At 35.0% G+C, this 9,946-nt stretch overlaps 2 protein-coding genes across 2 annotated transcripts; both read left to right on the top strand.

Annotated features, from left to right (window-relative positions):
* Positions 1-662: 662 nt before the first annotated feature.
* LOC117314791 lies at positions 663-5,009 on the top strand. Its single transcript, XM_033868895.1, has 5 exons — positions 663-1,019; positions 1,526-1,598; positions 2,728-2,781; positions 3,434-3,481; positions 4,238-5,009. Exons 1-5 carry the CDS (start codon positions 855-857, stop codon positions 4,885-4,887), a joined length of 990 nt encoding a protein of 329 aa, XP_033724786.1. The 5' UTR covers positions 663-854; the 3' UTR covers positions 4,888-5,009.
* Positions 4,913-6,229, top strand: LOC117344712 (ankyrin repeat domain-containing protein 50-like). Its single transcript, XM_033907542.1, has one exon. The coding sequence runs from the start codon at positions 4,913-4,915 to the stop codon at positions 6,227-6,229; it is 1,317 nt and encodes a 438-aa protein (XP_033763433.1).
* The last annotated feature ends 3,717 nt before the right edge of the window (positions 6,230-9,946 follow it).

Raw genomic sequence — 9,946 nt, 5'->3', positions numbered from 1 at the left:
TATTTATACAGACGTGGCATTATTTAGAGATAAGGTATTATTTAGAGATGAGGCATTATTTATACAGACATGGCATTATTTAGAGATAAGGTATTATTTAGAGATGATGCATTATTTATACAGACGTGGCATTATTTGGAGATAAGGTATTATTTAGAGATGAGGCATTATTTATACAGACGTGGCATTATTTAGAGATAAGGTATTATTTAGAGATGAGGCATTATTTAGACAGATGTGCCATTATTTATACAGACGTGGCAGTATTTAGAGACGAAGCATTATTTAGAGATAAGGCATTATTTAGACAGTATGTGGCATTATTTCGACAGATTTGGCATTGTTAAGACAGACGGAAATGACAAACTCAAACAGTGTAACCGATAAGTAAAGATAGCATAGTAAAAGTACAAAACATTAACATTAATATTGTATACATAATATGTTATCATCACATATATATAAACTGCCTTGCAGGTAAAAAACAACAACAACAAAAATACTTATAATTTAGACTTATTGCTTCAAACCTCCTCAGCTAGATAACACAAGTATCGATAGTTAAGCTTTAAATTATTATTATTAACGGGGGGAATGCTACATCCAGCAAACAGCAACTGTGTCGCATCCTTCTACAACTCTAGGGGCATTAGATGTTGGAATCAATCGTATAGAAAATCATGTTATAGTGTGCAAACAGTCTTTAAATGTTCCTCATTCTGCTTGATGAACTTTAAAAGACTTTCTGTCTCGAGGTTTACATTTGCAATACAGTTCAACATTGCAAGATGAAGTTTCATTCCATTAATGTACACAAATAAAACTTCTGGCAATGACACATTTTGCAGGTCAGCATGGCAGACAGGCCAAACCAGGGCTCGCCTGATTCATCGAATTATGAACAGATTGCATTTGCTGTGATAATGGTGATTGTCGCTGTTATTGTACAGATCATGTCCTTCATGCACCTCTGGATTCGTCCTACTGAACAAACCGTAACAGCGCAAGGCAATACCAAAGTAAGTTCTGAATCTATTGTAGATCATTCATCTGGTTAATACAATAAAATCACGTGTGTTTGTTATGTATAAGGTATGTGAGGCAGGAGTGTGCACGGGTAGTATTTAAATGTTTCGATTTGTAAATGAGACTGGTGAAATGTAGAAGTGTTTTAATATTATAGTAAAAATATATAAATGATGTGAAACCATTAAAGTTGTGACTATATACATATATATTAGATTTATAAAGAGAAACAGCCTATAGCTTAGCAAACAAACAAAAAACCCGTTAGAGTGTTTTCTTATTTAAATCAGTCGTGTAACATTCTTGTTTCTATGGTTGTTATGTAAACATACTTTAGTGAAGCTTCAACTATCAAGCTTAGCTTCCGATGAAAACTTTGGAGGCATATCATAAGTAATAATATCATTCATAAGCATATTGTCTTCATATTGATGATGTGCCATACATGTATTGTTATATTTTCATTTGCCATACATGTATTGTTATATTTTCATTTTAGGGCTCTCGTGTGACGATTGGGAAATCCTCTTATGTAAGCAAGCTAAAAAAGAGGATGCATAGGCCAAGGCCTAGTGAGTATTTACAAAACACAACGCACCATACAGACATCTAATAATAATAGCAAAAGCCATTGTTACCACTAATTTGAAAGTAAACAAAAGCAATGAGTTGATTCCTAACTGTTCTATTTGTTTGTCAAAACTTTCCATAATGCACATTGAGAGGTTATGATCAGCATAAGGGATGGTAGGAATGTTTGTCAAAACTTTTAATAATGCACATTAAGAGGTTATGATCAGCATAAGGGATGGTAGGAATGTTTCCCCTTTATATATCTATATGTAAGAAACTTAAACTACATGTATAATCATGAATGATGTTAGAGTCAGTATTCTAGAGATCTAGACATCCATACAAGATATTTCTTTAATACACATATTATAAAGTCACTCTGATAAAAAAAAAGTCTTATTAACAAGATTTACATGAAGTCTCCACGTCTGACATAACTCATTTTTGTACCCTGAGAACTGTTATTCTATTCCTGAACATTGTTATAGATGTAGCAGTTAACACAAGCAAAATGATAATTTGAATGTTATTTTTTATTATGCTTTTCGAGAAGACGTTGTTGATATGTATTGATGTATACTTTTAATTTTATTTTATATCCTTTTCGCTTTTTTAATCTATCTTAAGTATGAAATAAATATGTCATATCATTCCTCAACCCCACCTTATTTTCATGAATTCATTAGTGACTGGGATAAAAATACTGTAAGATTATTGCGTTTATATGCAGTTAAAAGTTCATGTTATTTATTAGACCTTCATTACCAGTACATTGTAGTATATGTTTGGAAGAGAAGACGTTAATTTGACATAATTCTTCAAAATAAACAATGTTTTGCAAAATATTTGCGAGTTGTCTACCTTGACCTACGAATTGAAACATGCTTAGAAATGTACACCCTCTAACATCTTCTTTGACGAATTCTGAAATTACCATAAAAAGTCTTTCCAGAATATGATTATGTGCTAGTTTGCTATAATATTTAATTATCAAATACAAAATTATGAAAAGAAGGAACAAACATCTAAAGGATTCGTCTGCCACCTCTTTATGTATTGATTAGTATTGATGTTCTATTTGTTACAGAACTAAAAAAAAGGTTTTGTTTTTCTATTTTTGTCTTACAGTCAACGTGGAAATTAACAGTGCTACGATCGGAAACGAAAACATCACGGTTTTAGGTAATGTTCATACATAATCAATGTTCAGCATGATGTATTTCCAAAATCTTGATTATATATTAATCTCGCTGTCATCTCACAGAGCTCTAATTGTAAATCGACAATACCTTTCTTTGTGTGCTATTTAATCATTTTAATTTATTCGCTACTTGTTTTTTAGCTCGGATAATACAAATAATTTCTAATTGTTAATTGACAGTATGCGTTATACATGTCATTATAATGATATTTGTTTTAGATTTGTTTATAACTTATACAATACAAATAAGTTTTAATCGTAACCGACAGTAAACAATAGTGCATGATATATAGGTTTTTTTTTAAAATTTATTTATTGTAGACAATAAACAAATAATGATATTTACAAACAAAAGAGAGAAATAAACGAGTGTAAACAAGCTAATAACTATTTAGATGTAACATAGCAATATTTACATAACCATATCAATAACATAATGTAGATTTTCTTCATAGCATGTCGGTAATATAGTTGCTAAAAGGCGATAAGATATGTTTAAATCAAAATATATATGCAACTCGCAGTATAATAAATTATCAAATATTTCATACGCAATGCAATTTGACATAATGATATAGTTATGGATATCTAGACAGCATTTTAACAGGCATTTTGTTTTTGCTTTGACGACAGGCTCTGCATCCCCGCCCCTTATAGAAGGCAGAAATAAAGATCCAACAAGTACGTCTATACTCACTATAATAAAATCTAATGGAGGATGCAAAACTCTACCAATTATTTTCTTTATCGGAATGCATACATTTTATTATTGACATTCAGGTATTAAAAGCAAAAGAACATCAACGTGCATTTAAAATGTTATTGTTTCTTAACAAATAATTTACTGGGATAAAGATGTTCCAGGGAAGTAAGCGTCCTCTGATTTCATTCTACAACCACCATATACATAATGTATATATATGTCAAATTCAAGTAATGATGCATCACTTCAAAAAGAGAACCATTCTGGATAGTGACAATTTGGTTTGGTTTGGTTTATTTGGTTTAACGTCCTATTAACGACAACGGAACCACTTATTCACAGCAACAAAAACAACAAAGTATCAAGAGTTGTCAGCAAAATAAATATAGCATGTTGTATACTTTTATACAAAAAAATCAAACTTGAGTATATATTTGATAATCGTATCGCCGGTTATTTCTGCGGTCATGATATTTTCGCGATTTCGCGGGCCATTGACACGATCGTGAAAATTTGACACGGTAAATATTATCCGCGAAATAAACTGCAAGTGAGACTGTCGTTATTAGTATGCTGTGTCGTCATAAGACGACTCGTCTAATAAGCAACAATTTTGTTCACTCATTTTAAATGAAAGTTGCGAAAATTTTGACTGGCGAAAATAACCGGCTATATGGTACTTGAAATATTCTGAAAAAGATTAACTTTGCAAATCAATCATTGATTTATTTTAGGAATAATGCAGAACACAGTATCTATGTGGGAAAAGCAGGCAGGTGATATATTTGTGACTAATGGCTTAGAAAACGTTCGGGACGCATCCATGAAAAAAAACTTGCTGATCATCACGGGCCCCCAGGGTAGTGGGAAATCAACAGCTCTACGATATGCATCAGTGACTCTAAAAGAGAACGGATATATTGTGTATCCCTGCACTAAACCATCAGAAATAGTGTATTATTGGGACGACACGAAGAAACAAGTGTTTGTCATAGACGATCCTGTAGGTAGAGAATGTGTCAGTCTAATTAGTGTACATAAGTTAGAGAAACACAAGGAGTCTATCAAACACTGTATTGAAGGTCACACAACAAAGGTCATCTTGGCAGTTCGATCGGAAATCATCAATGATAAATTTGTGTCTAGTAGCAAAACTTTACTGACTTGGCGACAAAATGAAGTAGATTTGACTGATGACGAGCATACTCTTTCAGAACAAGAAAGGAAAGACATGCTTTGGCACTATCTGTCTAGAAATGGTGTTCATGGAAAATTTTCACTCCAGATGCCGAATCTACACTGTTTTCCACTTCTTTGTCATGCTTTCTGTAAAGTTGAACCAATACGTCGAAAACCCAGCGGAATTCTTTTCCTCGCCATTTAGTGTAATCAAAGATACCTTCATACGAATGCGGGAACAGAATCCTTCCCATTTCTGCGCCCTAGCGTTATGTGCTGTTTGTGAAAACAAATTATCCAACAGAGACCTCGGTCCTGATTCGTCTAATAGGGACAAAGTCGATTGGGTGATGGAGCTTTTAGGAATGAATCGCATGACAGCACAAAAGGGAGTAAGTAATGCCATGGATGCTTTGAATGGAGTTTATTTCACAAGAAATGGAAAATCATATACATTTTTGCACTCATTATTCGAAGACATAGTAACTTTTATATTAGGAGAGGAATCAACCGTGTTTTTATTTAAGTACTGTTCCAGTACATTCCTTAGAAGTCATGTCAAGATAGTCGACACCCGAGCAAATGCTGGTGAACATGTCATCATGTTGGAACGTTCTGAATATAAAGATCTGGCTGAGAGGATGTGCCAGGAGCTAAGAAAAAACAATATAGAGGATATATTCTACCATTCCGCTCTTGGAAATAAACATTTTCTGAAAATATTTATGAACGAGTGCTCCAAAGATAAAATTGTGGAATATGCTAATGAGATGAATATTCCGTTGTTAGCATGGAGTTGTCGTGTGGAAATGTTCAGACTGACATTGGCCTTATTAAAGGAAGGGGCTGCTCTGAATATTTGCGACGAAACCAAGAGATCGGCATTGATGTGGGTATGCCGAAATAATTTTCGGGCAAAAGACCAAATTTGTGATATCGCGAAAAGATTATTGAATGCTGGAGCAGATGCCAGACTGATTGACAACAGGAACTATAATGCACTCCTGTATGCAATTCGGAAAGGTGATGTGCATATAGTGCGAGACCTCCTCGCGCATGGCGCTTGTGTAAAAGAAGTATCCTCAAAGTTGTCTCCCCTTAGCATGGCTGTTAAATCTGCCCTGAAGCATAAACGTACACACTTCGAATCTGCTCCTGGTCAGAACCAATCCGATCAATATTCCACAAAGATAGTAACGCTACTGCTTGAGCATGGTGCTGATCCAAACTTTGGGGACGCTGGAGACAAAACTATGCTTTACCAATCAGTATCGCACTCGAACATTGCCATCAGCAAGTGTCTTCTACAGCATGGCGCAGATGTAGGCTTGTCCAATACACTGAATGAAGACCTACTTTGCTGTGCAATTAGTAATTGTTCTCTCGAGTTGGTAGAGTTACTCTTAGACAAAAACGTCAGTGTTAACAACCACGACGGGTTTTCAAAATCTCCCCTGCACCTTGCAGTAATAAAGGACAATAGCGACCTCGTAACGCTGTTGATAAAAAGAGGTGCTTGCGTCAATTCCAAAGACTCAGGAAGGTGAAACACCTTTGCATCTGTCTATGAAAGGTAAAAAAGAAGCGATTACTTATGTATTGTTACGTAATGGGGCCGACGTTCAGGCCGAAGACAAACACGGTAAGACGCCACAACATTGGAACATCAAAACCTACGCAGAACCCAATGCCGATATCTGAGTTACAGGACATTATACCCAATACCCATAGACTATCGTCATTGTATCCTTACCATACAACATACCTCTATTACATAAAAGTAAAATATCGTCATCTACCTGATATAAAACTGTTATATACAAGTTTTATAATCAATTTAGTCTGCCAGGGTGTGTGTGTGTGTGTGTGTGTGCGTGTGTGTGCGTGTGCGTGCGTGCGTGCGAGAGAGAGAGAGAGAGAGAGCCTGAGAGAGAGAGAGAGAGAGAGAGAGAGAGAGAGAGAGAGCCTGAGAGAGAGCCTGAGAGAGAGAGAGAGAGAGAGAGAGAGAGAGAGAGTTTTTCCTTCATGAGCTATTTCGCCTTAGCCTTGTGCTAATCGAATTATTTTGTGTTAAATTTTCATTTCAAATTTATCTAAATATATATGGCATACCAATCAATAAGCTATATTTACCATTGTATGGCACTGCCACTATATAACCCTACCAATTCAGTTGCGAGTTCACCAGCTTATGAACTGCCAACTGAAATTTGAATTTGAAAATTTCAAAAAAAAATCGCACGACAAATAAAAGATCGCAGATGGTAAATATAAGCATTGAACGGCTTTCAGTTGGCATTCATAGTCAATATGAATGCCAACTGAAAGCCGTTCAATGCTTAAATGAACCTGTCATCGCTTCATTGGAGGGAGCGAATTTATAAAGCCTTTGTCTGTTATTCTATCCAATTGACTATGGTATATTGTCAATGTCAAGGTATTTCATTGTCATACACGTCAATTAATGGTATGCTATTCTACATCTATTAAATGCATGCTATTGTCATCTACATATATTAAATGTGAGTCATTATCATCTATATCTATTAAAGGTATGGTAGTGCCATCTGCATCTATTAAGATGTGCTATTTTCATCTACATCTGTACCGTGTTTACATTAATTTTTTTCTGCATTTTTAGCCCACCATCTGATGACAGGCGGCCATCTTGGAATTTGACAATTGAAGTTTGTTATCGCTATTACAAAGTAAAGTAAAGTACAAAAAGAAACTTTCTCAAATATCATTTGTAAGTTCCCCATGGGCCCTAGTTATGCATATTGCATTTTGGGACTTATACATGGCCGACAAGCGACCATCATGGATTTAGACAATTGAAATTTGTTTTCGCTATTTCTCAGAAAGTACTAAAGGGATATTTCTCCAATTTCATGGGTAAGTTCCCCTAGGTCCCTAGTTGTGCATGTTGCATTTTGGGACCAATCGGAAAACAACATGGCCGGCAGGCGGCCATCTTGGATTTTGATGTTAAGTTATTAGATATTTTGAATGAAGAGTGAAGGGAAACAAGAAAAAAGATCTGTCTTAAATTTGACTGATATGGATCATTCATTCATATGGATCCCTCTAGGATCTCTTGTAACAATGTATATAATATATGAATGGTTAATATACTGTAAAATTCGATGAATTTTGTCTTTTGTGATTTATTAGGGTGTTTGATTTCATGATATGTCGAAACAGATTTTTATTTTGTGTGAATTTGAAAGCAGGGCAGTGTTTGATACTACAAAAAAACTATTTACAGATATTAAAAATCGACCATGGTGATTTTTTGCCATGCCCTTCAACCTTGATATTTTACCACCAAATCTAAACAGGTGTATAACCCATAGGATCGGACGGACTTACACACGCATAGACGGACCATCTTCGCTAGCCAAGGCTTCTGATTACGTTACACTACACGAACTAGTGTAACGTAATCAGAAGCCTTGGCTAGCGAAGATGAGACGGACAGACACAACGTTCACTATATACAAACGGTACCTTACTAATTAGGGATAAAATAAATATGGAAAACTCAAAAGTAAATATTTACTTCATATTTACACCATACGTGTCGTAATACAATAATAAATATTCTAATTCCTGGTTTTGTTGGTCATTGGTCATTGGTCAAGGTTAAATGGTCAAATGTTACACTCGACCACTGTCCATTATTAAAATAAATTAAACTTTCTGAAGAAGGTATATACCCCTGAAATATACAATATTAAGTTTCTAGTATATTACCGAAAGTATTATTATCATGATATCATTTGAAAATACATGTATTCCGTTTGTTTGCGTGATGTTAACATGCCTTTCGGGCCTTTTGTCAACACCCCAGTTCCCATTTTGAAGAGGAGACTAACACAGATTTGACCTAGATTTTTATGTCGGGTGTCTCCGATGAAGAAGACGCTCATTCTTCCGGAGTTTTCGAGGTCGGCAAATAACAAAAATGTAAATATCAGATAATAAACGTAAAAATAACGATATGAAAATTGGAAGTATTATATTATAGGCCTAGTTGATTACCAGTATCGAGGGTCAAATATGCTGGACTATTGCACAGACACCCATAATATATTTGTATAATACAGTATACTATAAGGACTCGTACTTCTGTGTGGTGTTATGACCGGTCGCTTACTATTGATTTGAATAGTTTTATCCCTACTACTACGTAATTTATACCACAGGGGCTTGGCACGATTTTCCAAATGAATGGTCCATATATATATGTATTATAGTGTCACTATAATACATATATATATGGACCATCACGATTTTCCAAATGATGGTCCATATATATATGTATTATAGTGTCACTATAATACATATATATATGGACCATCATTTGGAAAATCGTGCCAAGCCCCTGTGATTTATACAGAAATAAACTCCGATTCGGTTAAAATGAATTGTCCTAGCTGCATATGCTGACATATCATTACTTGGTCACAGAGCGTGAGAAAGGTGTATATCTTGAATGTCTGTTTATCACAGACTCTAGAAAAACTTGGAGCGATAGGGTATCGTTTTAGAATTCACGGGCAGTCTAAGATGTGTGCGAGTTTGACATCATAATTATATACAATATACATGCTACATCAGTCCTGATTTCTTACCTTTAAAAAGGACGATTGATGCCTTGGGCTGAATTTCATTGAAACCTGGAAACATATATATCTTTTTACAGTTGTATCATCAGGAACGACGATGCATTATACATGGGAGTCTGTAGTCAGTTGTCGTCTCGCTGAAAAGTATGCCAATCTCTTTTGCGTTACTCGCTAGTATGACTAGGCGGTTTACACGTTGGTTTCGTTTTGAGCGCGTTACGTTACTTTCGTTTTACCACGGATTCACGTGGCCAATGTAGTCGACGAAGCAGGAAAACGCTTATCGTTCCGGAACACCCGAGCCTTTTGTGTTTTTCTTGACGTATAGTTAAATATGCTTTAATTGTCCTCGTTTGATGATTCTGGAATAGAATAAGAATCTTGTTTACTTATCGGTAGTCTGGTTATTGTTACACAGCAGGAATATTATAGTTGTATATATCTCGTATTTTTTAAAAGTAGCTAAAAGTGGTTGTAGTAGGTAAACATTGGTTATCAAGCAAGTAAGAATTACAAAAGTGTTCTCAGGAAAAAGTGCAATATATTTGATGAAGTCGTTGGATGTTTTATATCTTTTAATAAATTCAAATGCTGACCACACTGGTCAACTGGTCAAGGGAAAAGCACCGGCAG

Source organism: Pecten maximus, chromosome 16 (assembly GCF_902652985.1).
Source record: "Pecten maximus chromosome 16, xPecMax1.1, whole genome shotgun sequence".
In the NCBI taxonomy this organism is placed as follows: Eukaryota; Metazoa; Mollusca; class Bivalvia; order Pectinida; family Pectinidae; genus Pecten; species Pecten maximus.
The sequence above is the reverse complement of the archived record's forward strand: the minus strand, read 5'-3'. Positions and strand labels throughout refer to the sequence as shown.

Excerpts from the sequence above, each read along its gene's own strand:
- LOC117314791 (XM_033868895.1), top strand. The coding sequence starts at position 855 with ATGGCAGACAGGCCAAACCAGGGCTCGCCTGATTCATCGAATTATGAA. Across the intron at positions 1,599-2,727 it reads GATGCATAGGCCAAGGCCTA|TCAACGTGGAAATTAACAGT; the intron begins GTGAGTATTTAC and ends TTTGTCTTACAG. Across the intron at positions 2,782-3,433 it reads CGAAAACATCACGGTTTTAG|GCTCTGCATCCCCGCCCCTT; the intron begins GTAATGTTCATA and ends CTTTGACGACAG.
- LOC117344712 (XM_033907542.1), top strand. The coding sequence starts at position 4,913 with ATGCGGGAACAGAATCCTTCCCATTTCTGCGCCCTAGCGTTATGTGCT.